At 38.8% G+C, this 18,678-nt stretch overlaps 2 protein-coding genes across 3 annotated transcripts; one reads left to right on the top strand and one right to left on the bottom strand.

The window, feature by feature from the left end:
• Window positions 1-699: 699 nt before the first annotated feature.
• CLRN2 (clarin 2) lies at window positions 700-9,123 on the bottom strand. Of its 2 annotated transcripts, XM_005517817.3 has the most exons (4): window positions 9,046-9,123; window positions 8,020-8,417; window positions 4,035-4,214; window positions 700-3,626 (listed from the first exon to the last, which is right to left on the bottom strand). In XM_005517817.3, the coding sequence occupies exons 2-4, from the start codon at window positions 8,270-8,272 to the stop codon at window positions 3,361-3,363; spliced, it is 699 nt and encodes a 232-aa protein (XP_005517874.2). In that variant the 5' UTR covers window positions 8,273-8,417; window positions 9,046-9,123; the 3' UTR covers window positions 700-3,360. The 2 variants fall into 2 exon arrangements, with proteins under 2 accessions (XP_005517874.2, XP_087912622.1); XM_088056496.1 differs by lacking the exon at window positions 9,046-9,123 and having other exon boundaries at window positions 8,020-8,880.
• An 80-nt stretch (window positions 9,124-9,203) lies between these two features.
• Window positions 9,204-18,042, top strand: QDPR (quinoid dihydropteridine reductase). Its single transcript, XM_005517818.3, has 7 exons — window positions 9,204-9,323; window positions 9,443-9,535; window positions 11,024-11,120; window positions 11,891-12,031; window positions 14,402-14,510; window positions 15,860-15,943; window positions 17,182-18,042. Exons 1-7 carry the CDS (start codon window positions 9,240-9,242, stop codon window positions 17,288-17,290), a joined length of 717 nt encoding a protein of 238 aa, XP_005517875.3. The 5' UTR covers window positions 9,204-9,239; the 3' UTR covers window positions 17,291-18,042.
• The last annotated feature ends 636 nt before the right edge of the window (window positions 18,043-18,678 follow it).

Below are 18,678 nucleotides of genomic sequence, written 5' to 3'. Positions count from 1 at the left end.
GGTAAATGAAAAAAAAAACCAAAAACAACAATGCAATGAGGATGACTGTGGTTATATTCTGTCAGAAAAATTCACAGCAGAATACAGGGTCATCGCTGTAATATCAGAAGTAGATTTATGCTCAGCAAAAGCACTGCACAGAAAAGAACTGGCTGGAGTTTGCTGACAGTTGCTATATTGTCAGTCTAACGAGCATTGAACATGCGCTGGACTTAAATTTCAGGTGATCCAGATATTTTTTGTTTCTTTCCCTGCCTCTGAAGTGTGAAGCATAAATTTTATGTCATTCATTTTAATAGGTGAGAATAAGACACATTATGACAATATGTATAACAATGTTTGCTTTTCCATACATCTTTAAGCGGGGTTATACTGTTAGACAAGCAGAACATGGTGTAGAAGGAGTTGGGCCTGTTCTCTAGGAGTCCATTGCACTTCCCACCTCACAGCTTTCTCTGTGAAGTGGTACAGAGACAAATAACATGTTTTATTAAGGACAACAGCACTCAGAAACAATGAATGAGGGAAATTATATCCAGTTTGATTTATCTTGTAAAAATAATTTTTTTAACATTAAAGCATAATATTATTTAAGGAATCAAAGCGATAATTAATTTTTAGCTTCATTTATTTTGCAAGGCTCTTGGATACAATGAACAGTTTTTTAGTTCTTTAAACTCCATAGCTTCTCTACATTCATACTGCTTATATATTTTATTCTGCACATACAAATTAAGTGGTATTTTTGAGATATATGAAGTTGTCTTTAATTTTAAGGAAAGATAGGATTGGACCCATAATGTCTTCAAAGTTCTGGGCAGATATTAGTCATAAATGTTCTCATCTGGGATTTCAAATCTTCCAAGGTAAGAAGTGCCCCCAGAGAAGTATCATTTCCACATGTTGAGCATGCATATGGTCAGATATGCCATGTGAAACATAATAAAATCGTGTAAATAAAGTAGATCACATATATCAAGTTGCACATTTTTGAAACTAATTTATGAGGTAGAAGGGAAAGCTGAAAAGGTGCAAGTGATAAACTTACCTATTGTTAACCCCAGGGCTTTGTAATTGTACTTTTCAAATATGTATGACTGCATTTAACCTTTTTTTCTCCAGACAAAATTTTCCAGGGGAAATATTCCATGCATTGACCTATCAGTGTATCTTAGCAGTGCTTAAACTCAGACAATGTGTGCAGCTGGAAGTTTAATTTAGCCTTACATCTGTTTCATTAAGTTTAGTCAATGCATGGCAATACTTCTGTTCACTCTAAACTGAAAATACTATTTTCTCACAGGTCACAATACAGTCATTGGGTGATAATGTTATTTGGTCATTCAATTGTGCAGCTGCAGTATTTCACAATGATGCTTCATAGGTCTGCTGTAAGAGAAATCTTCTCTTGGACCTTTACTGCAGAGTATGTTCTATTGTTGAATTGATTCAAACCAAGAAATTACAATGCTAATCAGCCCAATTATCTCCCTTTAACTTCATGTATACAGTGCATCCTACAGGTTCTTTCAGAGCTACTATGACCTACCTAGGAATCCACTCCAACAAATCTTTAATCTTGTCCTTACCTATATAGTCCCATGATTCTTATTCAATATTTTTGAAGGAGGTGGAAATTTGGGGGCCATCAAGCAGCTCATTATCAGAATGAAAATATGTTGCAGTGCACGCATATTAATACTACAGAAAAGCATTTTCAAAGCAATCACTCAATTTGGAGGATTTAAGAATCTGCTTCCTTTTTACCTCCTGAAGAGAATTATATTTAGCAAAAGCTAAGTTACATGCAACAATATAATTCTTTCTGTACAGTAACTACATCTAAATTATACATGTTCATAGAACAATTACAAATGACAAGTATTACATTTTCTACTTGTGTAATTATGCTGCACTTCAAGTTTTTCTATCTCAAAGCCACTCAGAATTTTCTGGGAGAGGAAGGTGGTGGTACCACAGGGGACCCTGTGGGCAGTTTTCAGGGCACTACTATGTTGTTACCATCTAAGACACCTTTGTAGACTGGGTTTGTTTGCTGCCTATCCATATACTGGCTATTGTATCATCTTTCTGGAGTTGTGGCCCAGGGTTCAGTCTGAGTGAAAGCACCAGTAAATTTAGAAGAAAATTAAGTAAGAGGGTGGTATAAAATAGGAACTTTTTCTGCTTTATTGAGTCTCCTTTATGCTAAAATTGTAACAGTTCTCTAGACTCATCATAATTTTTAATCTATCTTTTAAATTTTTAAAAATAATTTTAGTGTTCCTGGGGAAAAAAACAAACAAACAAAAAAAAAAGTGGCTCATGGTGTCTGGAAGAACACAGGTTAGTAGGACCTATTGCAGGAGGACCTCACAAATTTCTGCTTCACTCATAATCCTGCTAACCTTGTAGAGCCAAACTCAGAGATGGTATAGGCCACTGTATCCATTCTAAATTATATATTCCATATTTTTTTCTCAAAAATATTCACTCCTTGGGACCCAAGAATTGGTTAAATCCATGTCAAAATTATGGTACTTCCTAAGAAAGTAATTTTTCCATCAATTTAGCCAGTTCTATTAATTTCAATACTGTTTCACCTCACTATTACTTGATTTCACATAGAGTTAAATGTTAATTAACACAGTTATGAAGAAAATTAATCTGTCAGATCAATGTTTTCCAGGTTATCTAAAAGCACTATTACCATTAATCTGTTAACTTTCAGAAGCTGCAATGAAACATTTGTTTAGCAGCTAATAATTTTTTCTTCCTAGACTAATAGCATCCCATATACTTTACATTTCTCACCTCTTTGCCTTGTGGTATTGGGTAATTTCTGTTTTAAAAACATTTCATACACACACACTTAGCCTTTGCTGCTCCTTAACTTTAGCCTCACAAATGATGAAGTTTTCTTTTTCAATGCTGTATAACATCATCAAACATATATGTCCCTCTCAATATGCTCTAGATAATTCTGTGAAAGTAAATGCCAAATACACATTCTTTGTTTTGAAATAACCTTATAGTTTCAAAGATTTGTGATGAACAAGTTGTCTTTCTAAACAAAGAAGACATTTTGTTTGATGAAATATTTTACCTTAGTTTTCTAAAATACCCCAAAGTGTAAATTTTCTGAAAACAGAGGAACAGCATATATTCACTGCAGATATCAGTCTGTTTTGAGAATAATGACATTTATAGCAGGTTTTTATTTTTTTTTCCCAGACATGTTAGTTGCTGGTATTGTAGACTGACATAAGTAAATCATCTATCCAAAACAAAGGCTGAAGAGCCAAGAAACTGTTCCTGTCACAACAGTTCACTTGACCAAAATTGTTTTGTGTAGATTTGTTAGTACATGATATCTTCTGCTGTAACATTCACTTCTTCTGTTTTAGTCTTAATTTTAGGGAAATGAATCCCACTAATGGCTATTAGCAGCAAATTCACTGCATGTGATGTGGCACTTGCCACACAAATCCAAAAACAGTCTTCAAAGCGTTCTTCTAAGATAACAAACCGAAAGACATTTTCCTGAAAATTGGCAATTCTTTCTGTGAGGTGATGAAGTTTCACAGCAGCCATGAAGCTGGTGACTGCAAGTACTACAAATCCACCTGCAACAAAATGAAATAAGTATTCACTGTTATCAAATCAAAACAAGACATATTTTTGTTTTGCTTCAAAAGACTTATTGAATACATCAGTGAGCATTATACAGAGTAGGAATAAACAAAGGCATGGCTTAAACACATTCAAAATGCTTCGGCTTTATTCTATGGGCAAACATACTTTTATCTGTGACATAAAGCCTAAAGCTGGCATTCATAGCTCCTGTTAATGTCGACTAGATACAATAAGCCAAAGATGCCACCTGGAAGTTCTGTTTTGAGAGGTGTGAATTCACCGCCAACTTCATTGTATTCACAAGTATTTAAGTAAAAGAGGTATTTAGTAAGGCAGAAGAAGGAACTTGTGTCATTTTCTATGAATGCGACTAGAGAAACACTGGAAAATTAGTTTACCTGCAAGGAAGTTCCAAAGGCATGCTCCTGCTGGACCGTTAATAGCCCGGTAAGGAACTTTTATTGCGTTAAGAATGCAGAATCCAAAACTGACCACAGAAAAGAAAATGGCCACACAGAGGAATATTATGATCATCACATGCAGACCTGTATTCAACTTTTTCACCATGTGGGGGAAAACTGTCAAGAAAAAATAAATTGACTATTCAGTGCATAGGTTTTCTTGATGATAGTATGCATCACACTGTGCTGGTGCTTCAAATTCTACTTATATTTAAGGAAGACTATTTTTTATGGAGATGTGGAATTCAGCTAGTTGCACACATCTCTGTTCCTGATACTTTATTTTTCAGTGCATCAGACAAACCAAGGATATTCTGCTACAGGAATAATCCTCTACACAAGATCTGTGAATAAGGATTTAGGCTTAAGTCCTGTTTATTTAGCTAGTGGTGTTAATGTCTTTATCTCTGCTGCTGTATTGTCTGCTACATACTTTCCTGTCTCTTTTTCACCTCTGTTCTCTGTACCAAACTCCTGGTTTTGAGCTTCTTATTCCTGTCTCATGCTTTTAATCTCATCCATTTGGAGTCTGATAGTCTCCATTTCCTTGTTCAGCCCCTTGCTGCCTAAAATAGAATAACTTTTTTCTGTGTTTATTTTCTCATGTTATTCTTTTTTTTTTTCCCTAATCCTCTCTTTACTGCTGCCTCCAGTGAGATCTGCCCTGTTTTTGTACATCCCACACGTCTGCCCTATAGGATTCCCTTCTTAGTTTCTCATCTAGTGTTTATGGCCCCTTTATGCTTTTCTGGGCATCTGGCAGTGTTTTAGCTACAGATGTAGGAAGCTTGTAAAGTATTGCAGTCAGGTGGGCTTTAGGTGAAATGCTCCCATGTTTTGCTACAGGCACAAGCTCTCCCTCAGCAGCCTGTTGCTCACTTGTCTCTAGAGAACAGTAATTTTCTTGGTTCTGTCTTCACAGACACAATTCCTTTGTAGGAGGGCCAGATTGGCCAACAGCAGGAAATGTACACCTGAGTGTGTAGTTTATCCTTCTGCCCTGTAGTAACAGAATCAGAAGAAATGTGAGTAGGGAATTGTAAGTGACATATTGACTGACAGGAAAGAGAGAAGCTGATTGAGACGAACCCTAAATACAAGATGATCAAGAAGAGACCTTCAGCTAGCATAGCACTGCACATTCATACATATTTTGATGAACTCACTACCTAATTACTAAAAAGTTACTACAAAGAGGGTTCACTATGTTATAAACAAATAAATAAATTCCTACTTGTACTGCATAACTGACAAAAAACTCCAAAGTTCAAACAAGCCACTTAAAAAGTAGGCAGCAATACTTGGTAGAGGTCACCATGAACTTCAGGCATATAATTTGAGCATGATATGACAGAATTAGAGTAGATTCTGTAGGAAAAAATCATACTGTACAAATCCCATATAAAACTGATGTGATTCAACAGATCTACCCTTTCAGTAGCTCATTCTTGAGTTGTAGTTGGGCCAGGTGCACAGAAGAACTGCAGAGACTCTGACAAGAAGAAATGAGGGGAGTAACTAAGAATCAGAAGTATGTATGAGAAATGGGAATCCAAAATCTAGGTTGCTTTGTGACTGGAAAATAACTGGGAGTGTAACAAAAAAGCACATGGGACTTAAGCCTCCTTACAAACCATCAGAGATTTTAGGGTAGTTGTAAGGACTATTTAGCCTCTTTTCTGAGTTTCACAGCCAAGTCCCAGTGACCTGCCCAGTGAGTCTGGCTTAGTACACAGAAATAAGAATCCATGAGAAGGATATTGCCATGGGGACTCCTGTCACAATCCAGCAGTGTTTGCTATGCACAGGCAAAATGCGTGGCTTCCCCAGCTTCTTCCCAGGCTTGACTCAATTGTCAAAACAGAAGCATCTTACGCCAACTTAGGTGCCTTAGGACCATCATAACAACCCCACAGGTCTCATGTACATGCTGCACTATAGATGGGACACTTCCAGAAGCTGCAGCTGGAGGCCAGATGATGCATTTTGAGGAGTACAAAAGGGCAGTGGACACCTATTATGGCAATTGAGTCACACTGCCACTGTCCCAGCTAAAAGGGAGTGTGGCCAGCCATAAGTCTACTCTAGTGAATGTTAACAGAGTGAAAGTAAAGTTATTTACAATAGCAGTAAATTATTGCAATTTTGAATTCTGAGGTGTCAGAGGCACTGCAATACTGCACCATATGATATGTTAGGTTTGTCTTGATCTATGGTGCCAGTGAAGTCCATTTATATTATCACACTCCCCATGAAAACTCCCACCATTCTTCAGAATGTTTTCTCAGAAAGTTCAGAATGCTTGGAGATTAAGGGGGACATTCAAACAAAAGAAAAGGTCAAGTCATACCCAGAACCCCCTGTCCTGCTCACCCTTGTGCAAAAGTAACAGCCTTGTGTACTGTTTGAAACCAGTATTGTGAAAATATCAAACTCAATAGAGTTCTTAAAATTTTTAAAAGGGAAAATCTCTGAAACACTTGTTGACCAAAATGCAGATTTGCGCCTACTACACTTAATGTTTTACAGTTCTAACAGAGAATTATTATTAGCTTCAGTGAGAAGTCTTGTCTAAGGAGTGCCAGCTCACATCCTCCAATTGCATATCGATGTACTCCAGAGTGACTGTGGAACATTACGCCTTCCTCTTAGGTTGCACAGTAAAAAAATCAGAAAGTTCATTAAATAGTCCAGAAAGTTGTACAGAGTTTTAAAGGAGATTGGCTATTTTTTTCTCATTCTCTCTGCCAGGGTAGGGTGAAAGAACTGGGACTGGATGAGCACGACTGCTATATCCATGACATGAAGTTGCAGTTTCAATCAGAGCATGAGCAATAATGTGGTTACTGTAAAAGTGACTAGTCCAAATTCATCCAGTTTATCAACTAGTCATGCTAATATAAGTTGAGGTTACTCTGGTTCTTTTCTTCATTCCCTCTGAAATCTCACAGCCACACCTGCCTTCAAGTTTTTATAGAAATGCTTGTGTGGTTGTGTAGTCAGACATGATCATATAGGAAAACAAATATTTATTTTTATAGTTTAAAATTTTGGCCAGTTTAACTTCTGAACTACCTCATCTCAACTACTAGAGCCATTGCAAAGGATGGGACAGGACAGCATTATGGTGGGCCAGGGAGAGGGTGACTGCAACAGCTTCAACTCATATTGGTTTTAGTTTCAGTAAATCTGTACACTGAACTAAAAAAATCTTCAAAGCAAATTAGCATTTTCACTACAGAACAGAAGAAGTGAAATTTGGAAATCCTGCATACAGCTTAGTGCTCACAAGAACTCAACAATTTTTTTTTTGTTAAAAGGAATACATTTAGAAGAGTTTCTACATTTGTTAAGAGTTCAGCAATTTTTTGTCTCCCAACTTAATAGAAAAGAGGGTAAGAATTTCCTCAACATGTTAATAAAGTTAGCAATATGTGCTATGGTAGACATATGCATTAGGATAGCCAGAGAAATACAGAAACATGTCCATCTAAATAAATCTCTGCTTCTTAAAGGGAAAAAACTCAGAAGAGTTCAACAGAGAAGGCAAAGACAGATATAGCAGAGCAAAACTTGGCATAGGAAAAAGTCAGTCAAGGGGAAAGTATGATTTACATCTCTAAATGACTTTCATCCCCTTCATAGGGCTAAAAGGAAACTCCATCTTGCCCTAGGGATTTTGTTTTCCCAACTTGATTCCAGGATTACAGAATATAACTGTAGCAAAAAGCATTCCTGATACAGAAATTTTATATTCAGACTCAAAACATCAAATCATAAAGACTGCATATTTATTTAATAACAATCATTTGCATTCTAAAGTTCTGTAAACAAAAAGAATAAAGTACTAAATACTTTAGTATTTAAATTATAAATACTAATAAATAAATTATACTAAATATTTAACTAAAATTGTACTTACTTGTGAATTTGGAACGCCGCCCGCCCAAGCCACATTGGCGTATTTTGCCACCCCGAAAGAGTCCATAGTAAATTTCTCCAATGAACTTGATCAGCTCTGGATCTGTGGCATTGACCAAATCAGCCCCTGTTTTGCAAAGGATCTTTCCAGTCATCCACTTTTGGGTCCCCATTGCAACAACAATCAAGAGAAAAGACACAAAACTTACTAGAGAAGCCAAAGCAAATAATGTCTTTTTAAAGCAGCCAGGCATCCTAGTGCTTTCGAGGGATCATCTCCAAGCCCTCTCTGCAGTAGTCAGATGTATTTCCCATTTTTCATCATGCTCCAAAATCCACAGCTGAATACCAGGCATTTCAAAATACTTCTCTTTGTATTTTGAAGGTCCAGCAGTTAATCTGTATAGTTAAAAATCAAGGCAAAAAATACATTTTGCTGCAGCAACATCCTGAAATGGTTGCAAGTAACGTTTTCATTACATTGTAGTGCGGTGATGCTCCTTTCTGAAGCAAGTAATCCTATCTCTATGGCCTGTCTAATATTTCCCTTGGGGCTTAATTGTCCTGCTCAAATGACATCAGCCACTCTGAAGAAAATTTGGAGAAGAATCCAGTTTCTTAGAATATTTTAAAAAGTGGGTAAATATCAGTGTGCAAAGAACAAAACATTAAAACGGCGTAATTTGTCTGAAGGATTCTGCTGTCGCCTCAGCCATGCTGAGCTTCCCGGCGCTTGCTCCCACCCAGCCTCTAAATGTCACTGCAGGCAGAGCTATCTGAGGGACAGAAATGACGGGTCTGGAATCTTCTGAACTACAACAGGGCGCACAAAGCCCCTCGCAGCCTGGTATGGTAGCCTGGCCAGCCGTGCCATAGCCCAAGGCACTCATGAGGTATAGCTCAAGCGACAGGTGCGATCCATGAGCACTAAAGAAAACCGGCCGTAATTGCCCGCACTTCTACGGTTACTGCTACCCGAGTCCTGGGGGACCTTCGGAGCCACTAATTAATTAATTAATTAGCTTACAGCAGCAGAAGCCCTGGGGATAGTAACACGGCCCCTGGCGTGGCTCGGCCGGGACACTGGCACTCCCCCCTCTCCTCCGCACGGCCCGGCCGGGCAGCCCAGCCCCTCGCCCCACCCACGGCCGGGCCCGGCCCCTCACCCGCCCCGTGGGGCGGCCCATCCGCGCCGGGCACAGCAGCGCCGGTGCGGCGGCCATGGCGGCGGGCAGGGTGCTGGTGTACGGGGGCAGAGGGGCGCTGGGCTCCCAGTGCGTGCGGTACTTCAAGTCCAAGAACTGGGTAAGCGCCGGGCCGGGAGGTGGCGAGGCGGGGAGCCCCGCGGGGGAGCGGCCGTGCCCCACCGGGCCGGGCGCTGTGGGGCGCGGGCCGCTAAGGCGCCGTTCCCCTCGCTGTGGCAGTGGGTGGCCAGCATCGATCTGGCGGAGAACGCGGACGCCAGCGCCAACGTGGTGGTGACAGCGACCGACTCCTTCCCCGAGCAGGCCGAGCAGGTGGGTCAGTGGCGGGCGCTGAGCGGCTAATGCCGGGTGAGGGGATGGAGGGTGCACAGCCACCCTTCCTCGGGTGTGCGCATCCCTTCGGCCGAGCGATGCACGCAGCTTCCCCCGGCTGTGCGCATCCCTTCGGCCGAGCGATGCACGCAGCTTCCCCCGGGTGTGCGCATCTCTTCGGCCGAGCGATGCACGCAGCTTTCCCCGGGTTTGTGCATCTCTTTCGCTGCCGCCCGCGGTGAGCAAGGCGGCTGCAGGGATGGGTCCGGCTCCATGCAGGAAGCAGGAGCGCTGTCGGTGGCGGTCGTGAGGCCGTACCTCAAGATCCTTCAGCTTCTGTTCGTCGCTTCTTTTTAATTTGTTGTAATTCCTTTTAACTGAATATACAGAAAGAGCTTGATCCGGGATATTGGAGGCTCAGCATATACGGCAGTTTTGCTTTGTTTTTGTCTTGACTTTTAAAAGTCACAGACTGAACTAGGTGAGTTGTAATGAAGAGGGGTAAGGGCATCTTAAAATGCAACACTTCTTTCGAATACTCTAACTTACAAATGTGTTGTGTGTAAGTAGATGTCATGCTCAAAGCATACGAACCTAAGCCCCAAGAGATCCCTAGGGGAATGCACTGGTTTCCACAAAAGTGAATGTGGGACAATCTAAGCCAGCCTAAAAAAATACTTTGATTTATTCTCAGTAGATAGGATTAATTTTTTTACATTTTAAGTTTTGAGCCAGTTTCTGTTACTTATATACTGAATATCTTCCCAGTATGGATTTTTTGTATCGACACAATTCCTAAAACTTTGTAAGAGTAGCATAGAATGTTTACAATACAATTTTCAATATGGTTTTGTGAAAGCTATTGGTTCTACTTCACTTGTTGAGAGATGGATTGTTTGCTGTTTACTTTGACAGAGAAAATTCGCAGTCAGCAAATTCATTACCAGCTGTAAGGTCTTATATTTGAAAGAGAACAAATTATTGATATCTAAAAGCATACAAGCTCAAGTTTAGTGGCCAGACTCAAACTGATGGTTGTGGTCTAGACAGAAGCAATAAGGAGGCTAGTTGTTTTTCTTGCACTGTCATCAAAAATGGCACTAGTAGTCCTGGTCAGACCTGGAGTTTCATTTCCCATCTTAAACAACACCATACTTGGAAGAGAACCTGTCAAAAGCAAGTCAGTAATAATTTTTGTTAATAATAGAGGCAAGGGTCAGATGTTTCAGCCCTGATGATCACTTATTTCCAGTGACATCACACACTATGGCTTTTATTTGGCTGACTTTCATCTATAGTTATTTTTCAACACAGTTGTTCTGAGCTTATGAATTGTAAATATTCATTTTCTATAACTGTTTAAATTGCTGTGTCCTGTGTTACTCAAATACATAAGTAGGAAAAAGTAGCTTTAAGGCATTCATGGTGTTTACCTCTTTACCTTATCAGTCAAGTGTTTTCAGTATGTTCTTGTTCTATGTGTTGAAGGTGACAGCAGAAGTTGGAAAACTTCTTGGTGAAGAAAAGGTGGATGCGATCTTGTGTGTAGCAGGAGGATGGGCTGGAGGCAGCGCCAAAGCCAAGTGTAAGCCTTTGGTACAGACATGCTGGTGAAAACATGAATGATATCTGAGAGAAGTCCTTAAAAACCTGTCTTCCTGAGTCCAGAAGAGGACAAAAGCATAGAAGTACAAAATAGCTTGGTCACAGTGCTTCTTAGTGCTTCTCTGAATTTTTGCTTTCTGTTAAATTTGCACAGCACTTAGTTCCTTTGGTAATGTGGTAATGTTTGTTTATGCACTAATTTTTATCGAAGAGTTTTGCTGTGCTTTCTGAAGGAGATCAGCATTGTTGTCTATGAGGTGACTTTTGCTGAGATTACTTGTGTCAGGCAAGTTATGAAAGACACACTGGTGTTGTTTCCTAAGTCATTGCTTTATGCATAAAACCTCAGTTGCTTCCTGCATTTCTCTAAGCTGTTACTGTGCAATATTGGAAGGCACTGCCTAATCATGCTACAGAAAAAACCCTTCAGATTAAAAGAAAAGGTTTTAAACATGTAATATTCATAATGAAATTTATGCTTTGCCCACTACTGTAGAGATACAAGAAGAAAAATAGCCTTGTTTTCTGTCTGGAGTAAATCTGGTAAAATGCGTCCCTTTCTTTTCCCTTCTGGTTTGGATGGTCTCAAAGAGAAATGAGATACAGAGGACATGAATGAATATTTTACAATTCGGGGGTAAAAAATGGTAGAAAGCATGTTTTCATAGTGCTGTTACACTCTCTAACTGTGAGGAAATCAGGGCTGAAAGTCTTCCTTTGGCTAATTTCACTAATTGTCTTCCTAATCAGCTTTATACAAAAACTGTGATCTGATGTGGAAGCAGAGCGTTTGGACATCGACAATTTCCAGCCACCTTGCCACGAAACATCTGAAAGAAGGTGGCCTCTTGACTCTGACAGGAGCTCAAGCTGCTTTATCTGGAACCCCAGGTAAAATGCTGTGCATGACAGCTGCAGGGACACCAGCAGTTAGAGACAGTTGTTTATCTGAGCGTTCTTGTTTGTGAAGCAATGGCTTCACACTCCAGTTTCTTGGCATCTAGCACAAATGGGACCCTGCTGCTGAAACATGTAAGGAAAGTGTAATTTTACAGGTAGCAATATTGAATCTCTTGAAGCTGTAGTGCAAGCACGTAGAATCGGTATTTAAATAGTATTTGACTGGTGAAATGTACTTGGCTAGTATATGAAACAGAAAAAAGTTTGGAAGATAATGAAGCCTAGAGCCACAAAGCAATACAATTACAATTTTTAGACAAAGTTAAATTTCCTATTTGTGTTCTGAAAGACAGAGTCCTTAACTGACCAGTCTTTCTGTTGGTGATGACTCAGCTGATTCTGATAACCATGCTTGTCTTGTTCATGTTCTGATTCCAGTCTACCTTTGCTTCAGACATAGATAAGCTTGTTGACTGTTGGCTTTGTCCTCAGCTAGCTATTTAATAGGAGCTTTATTGGATTTTTAATCTTGTTCCTCAGCCGTGTTGGTCTACACAAAGGAAGAAATCTGGGAGCAATTTAAAATTAAAAAAAGGCACTGACACACAAGCCCACAGGCAGCAAGAGGGAAATTTGAGACTAATACTCCTATTTCCCAAGCTTTTATTAGTGTCATTTCAACAATATTTTTAAGACACAGATACCAAGATTTTTAAAACATATACAATTTATGAATATTCTTGAAAGCTTTGCCTAAAACTGGGCAAAAGTAGTCTATATATTTTCTAGTTAATGATTAATCTTTCGTGTTTATAGTGGCATCTGTTATAGTCAAAGTGAAAAGGTTTGTTTTTGAGAATAAGCAAAGAAATAGTTTACAGTGAACTGCTGACTGACTATACACAAATGAAAAAAATGTGAATTCTGGCAAACTTTCATGGCTTTTGTTTGGGTGGTCTTGGGTGGTAGGGACCACAACACAGGAATCAAAGTGATGTGCCTTCCTGTTTAGAACTAGCTGGTTTCAGCTAGTCTGGATTTTTCTAAAAGTCACAGCAATGCTTTGGGCAAACACATGCAACTTATTAACATCAGGAAGAATTGGGAAAGAGTTGTTACTCAACTTTTGCAAATATGCCTTTTTAGCCTTGTTGCGACCAGCTGTTCCGAAAGAAATTATCTTCCTCTTGTTTGCTGTTAATGAGATTTTTCTTTTCTGATGAGAAAATCTTGCTCACGTAATGGAAACTGAAGAACACTGAAAATTACATGAACAGTTACAGAAGCAATGTGAGTGTGATGCCTGAGAAATGCATCAGTCATGAAAATGTTTCTAAGAAGACTTAGAATGTTTGGTTTATGCAAGATGAGAGAAGAATATAATACACATGTGAATATTTTCATTGTAACAATAAAATAAGTTAGCTAATGCTGTCCATAATTCCTCCTAATAAAAATGCAAGTTATATAATATGTCTAATTACATTGTAGAAGTATTTATATTATATTCAAAATATTTCATTAGGAACATTGGAAAGGGGCTGAAAAGCTGTATAGATGGGTAGGAAGAAAGGCATTCACTTGTAGTAGAAAAAATACATTCATGTTTTCTTTGGTACTTTATCTGCATCTGGATTTCTTGACAGATACATGCCTTGAGACATATGAGACCTCTAGTACTCTGATTGTCCAAATCTTGTTCTTGAGCAGTATGCCTTATCCTCTGGTTCCTGCTGCTTTTGCACTGCTAAATGCTGGCTTCCTAGAAAGCAACAGTTTTCAGGGAGAATCTTGCTTTCCCTGCACTCTGTTTATTAATTTTTTATCATGAGAGTTGGGTTTTTTGGTAGCTTTCTCCACAGGGCCTGTCAGACCTGGTACGCTGACCAAGTAAATCCCAGATTTGAGAGGGAAATGAACTGTATCTGTTTGGGTCCAAACTCACAAAAACACTAGTTATTTGATGAAAATTAATAGAAGGGTGCCTTATTAAAGTCTATGAGCATTTTATTCTGTTAAATTTGTAAACTTAAACCTGTAGGTCACATACTTCAGGGTGCATTTGGATACATTGACTAAACATGCTTGACTTGGTAAGCTGCTTATTTCTGTAGTGCTGAGTTAACTGAGTTCTGGGATAGTTTCTGTATGTCTACTAAAGCCTTTTCATTAATATTATCATTTTTCTTTTAATATGTATGCTTTAATATGTTTTAAAAGTCTCATTATTTTCTGGCTCTGGTAAGTGGTCTTAATATTTATCAAACAGTCTTTAGTTATTTATCAAACAGTCTGTCATGTTACTGCTGATATTGAGGGCTGCTCTGATTGTGTTCTAATTTGCCTGTTTTTAATTTTTAGGGATGATTGCCTATGGCATGGCCAAAGGAGCAGTGCATCAGCTTTGTCAGAGTTTGGCTGGTGCCAGCAGTGGGCTGCCATCTGGTTCTGCTGCAGTTGCCATTTTACCGTAAGTGGTTGCTTAGTTGTCTCTGCTGGTGTTTTATTTAATTACTGCTGTAACCTAGAGACACACAGATATGTTTGCAGTGTCCTGTTCACAGCACACAAACAGCCTCTCAGGCCTACTCACAGAGAAAGGAGGCATCTTGACTGGATGAACAAAGCATTACGGAAGTCACCCTAAAAATGATAGTGCTCTTTTCTTTGCCTTTGCAAGGCAGTAGTGGATGCTAGGATTAAAATTTGATTTACATTTAACCAGTTTAACTGTAGCCATGTATTAACATGTGATTTTTTTTATTTCAGTATAGACAGAACTGTAAAAATGAGATTAACTGTTCAGCAAAGTTTTAGACTTAGCTCTGTGATAATAGTAAGGCAAAGGATTATTTGACAGGTTTTCACTTGAATAAAGATGCTTCTTCATAAGGTGCTGCATACCTGTGCTTGACTGGTAGAATTAAGTTCCTTTGAGGACCCATAAATCCAAAGAAAATAAAAAAGTTTAACTTCCATTTTCATCAGGAAAGCTAGTAAAAAGTGGATGGCCTTGTAGGTCTTCACTATGTTTAATTTTATCAGTCCTGTTGTAAAAATTAAAAGCATTTTTCTTGCCAGGTCCATATCTAGGTCAGGACCCATAATGTAAGACTAAAGAGTTCTGTACAGAGATTTGGTATGCTACCTAAATTCTCTACATTTCCTTACACACAATACACTTCTTCTGGTCAGACAGGAATGACATTAAATGTGTTTGGATAATTGACCTTTCTAGCTTTATGGGCAGGCAGACACCAAGATCACTGCATTCTTGTACATGCAGCTCTTGTGTAGTTCTCATGCAAGGCTCTGCTCATAAGTGAATTTTTGAGAGGGTAAATACTTGGATTTCAACAGTGTTTCAGTGAGGGAGTTCTAGAAAGTTAACTCTTTCATGTCATCATATGTAGCATAAATATGTATTGTCAAAGTCAAAACTTACTATATTTATGCACTTAATTTCTCAAAAGCATGGATGTAGTGCATGTGTGCTGTGCAGTACATGTGAAGAAGCTTATTGCTGCCATTCCCCATCTGCATGGGAGAGTTGGGAAGGGAGCTGCAAGCTGAGTGATGGCTCCAGTGGGTGGCTCCTCAGCTAGCCAGGAAGCTGGGGAGTTCTTATCTTAGCTGGAGCCATGGATATACATTGAAATTAATGACTATATTGTGTTAACACACAGGGAGGATGCAAGGGAAATCCTTACCATGTGGTGTAAATGTCAAGCACATATTACAGCAGTGAATTGAAGCAGGTGGTGCTCATCAGAAACATGATATATAAATAAAAGGCTTGCTTATCTTTTTTAATCACAGGGTTACCTTGGATACACCTGCAAACAGGAAATCAATGCCTGATGCAGATTTCAGCTCCTGGACACCCTTAGAATTCATTGCAGAGTGAGTATCTGTGGGATAACTGAACAGTTCCTCACTGTCCCTCTTGCTGCTGCATCTCAGTGTCTGTTCTTTTTAAATAGTTGTCTTAGATTTGCGTGGATTTTTTTCCTCCATCTTACTGTGTATCTTTCTAAATCATATTGTGTTTAACTGCACAGGTTTCCTAACTGGAGAAAGTTAGCCTAACTCCATCAACTTCAGCTTCTCTACATGAGTTATTCCAGCAAGGAGATAGCCTTAAGCAGCTGGAAGCCAGAGAGTTTCCTAAAGCCTGTAGACAAATTAAATTGCAGACAGCAGGTGCAGGAGACACCAGGCTTAAAGATGAACTGCAAAGAAGTATGTCAGCTTGGGTGGGATTCTTTGTCTTCTAAACATATTTTACTGCCCAGTTTATGGCATGTTAGTTCAGTTCTCTCAACTGGCAGCATTTCTGCTCTTGTTTAAAAAAATAAAGAATTATTATTTTTTTACTATAAAAAAAACTTGTCCTGAGTGATATTGCAAAATGCTGAAACTTCAGCTGTAGATTATGTAATGGCAGGCTGACATTATCTGCCTTACTGGTCTCATTCCCAAGGGTTAGAGAAGGTGTGAGTATTGCCTTTTGCCATGTGATGAGGAGTAGCAGTTTCTGCTGAGGGTGAACTTTTACATATTTTAAAAGTCTTTTGGAACTGACAGTGGAATTGAATTTACCTATTGCCAATTGTTGAGAGAGTAGTTTAGTTCTGACATCAGATTTCCTTTTTTGTAAATTTAAGGTGGATGCCAGAGATGGAAATGGTTTTAGTTGCACTTTCACAGTTAAATATCAGAATGTTATAATGGCCAGTTTTCAGAGTAATGGGTCTAGCAACTCTATCCTAGCCATAAAACTGTGTTTCTTTTATTTAAATGCTATTAAGGTAACTAAAGCAGCTCATGCTTCCCCTTTTCTAAATTTTTTAACTGGGAAAAAACCTAGCCACTCTGACACTTTAAGCTCCTGGCCTTTTTCTTTGAGATATTTTAGAAATCCTGTGTGTTCTAAAGCCCCTTGAATTTCTCTGGGCCCTCTGTCCAGTTCTGAGGGTCTGAATCCAATGTTCACATCACACAGAAATCACTAGAGAGAGCAGTAGGAAAAGAAGGAAAAGTAATAGGCTTGTATATTATTCTTCCTGTCAATGTACCTGATAGTAGTTGTAATTTTTTTGTTCTCCCTCACCCTGTTTTGTCTATTTATTTTAAAACAGAACCTTTTATGACTGGATAACAGCAAAGAATCGACCAAGCTCTGGCAGTCTAATCCAGGTGATAACTACAGGTGGGAAGACTGAACTAGTTTCAGCAGCACATCTTTGATGTCAGTCACTTAAAGTGATGAAACTTCAGCAAAGGAGAAGCCGTGGAAAATCTGTCCACCAGTATAATTTGAATGGTCTTCTGTATCCAGTGTTTGTAGTTATTCCATTAATGGAACCAGATTTCAAGTAATATTTCTGTGCTGTCAGTTGTGAGCTATGAGCATTTCTTTACCAAATAAGATCAACTTGTCTCTAAATGAAAGTTGCAGGCTTTAAAGTCTGTAGATGTCCTAATTCTGAGCATTATATGGCAACTTACCTGTTTTCTGTGAAATGGGAATTGTATTTAACCATGTCCTGTGATTGCATACATAATGGTTGGATTTTTTTCTCTGTCAGTAAGTGTTTCTGTCAGCTTACTGTGAATCTTTCAGTATTTTTCTGTCTGAGAATATAACCCTACCCCTGCATATTATGTTGGCTGTAGCCATAGGGAACACCGCAGTCGTATATCATGTCCTAGTTGTGTAACACTTTTCTTGTGAACATTCCACTTGAGTTAATGAAACTGAATAGAGATTACTCACTTGAGAAGGAATTCCTAATATGCCTTACAGTTCATAAGCTGCTCTCAGGCCTACAGCTGCAGGATAAACAGTCATTCTGTCAAATGAGTAGTATGTCTTTCTCTTAGTCATGATGGTTCTTGACTTTTTCAAAAAGCAAAGTGCTATAAAGTAGTAGAAAAAAGCATATATGCACTTGAAAATGGAACTTTTTGTGCTAAATAAATATATATTGTTTTATGTACTGGGCTGTCTTCATTATTGTAATCCCAATATCTTGATAATATTTTAATTGGTTTAATTGAACATACATTTCAGTTGTGGTAAAGGACTTAATTTTTTTACTTATTTAGTTCTGATCATGGTGCATAAAATACATTTCTGTGTGTGCCAGAGATCTACTTTGCCATGCATAGAGGCAGGCCTTCAGCTGGGGCAGATGTTTCCTTAAATCCAGCCATGTTACATGTAAATACAGTTCAGATAAAGAGTTCAAGCATTACCTGTTCAGAGCCTAGACTTAGACAGAATCAGTACTGTTGGATTTTTGGGAACATCTTGAGAGCAATTAAATAGCAAAGCTGTGTGTATGTTCTCCCTCTGCACTTTTCTGTTTTTATTATCTTCAGGGTTGTGTTGAGGAAGGATTTACTACCATGAGTCAGGAAACCTTTCCTCTCTTCCTACTGTAAAGCGCACAAGTCCCCATGTTAATTTTAACATAGAATGACTGTCTGTTTTGGTAAGACTGTCTCTTTACTTGTTTTCTTTTGCTGGATGCAATAGTAGAGGGCAGTTTTTCTGTCTGTCAAACTAGTCCAGGACTGTAAATTTGTAAATATGCTTTTGATTTTAAGTGGAATATTTGTAAGGATGCTGC

The sequence above is a fragment of the Pseudopodoces humilis genome, chromosome 6 (genome assembly GCF_049639895.1).
Source record: "Pseudopodoces humilis isolate 2021_Gansu_Grassland_sample_001 chromosome 6, ASM4963989v1, whole genome shotgun sequence".
NCBI lineage: Eukaryota > Metazoa > Chordata > Aves > Passeriformes > Paridae > Pseudopodoces > Pseudopodoces humilis.
Note: the sequence above shows the minus strand (reverse complement) of the source record. Positions and strands in the feature narration are given on the sequence as shown.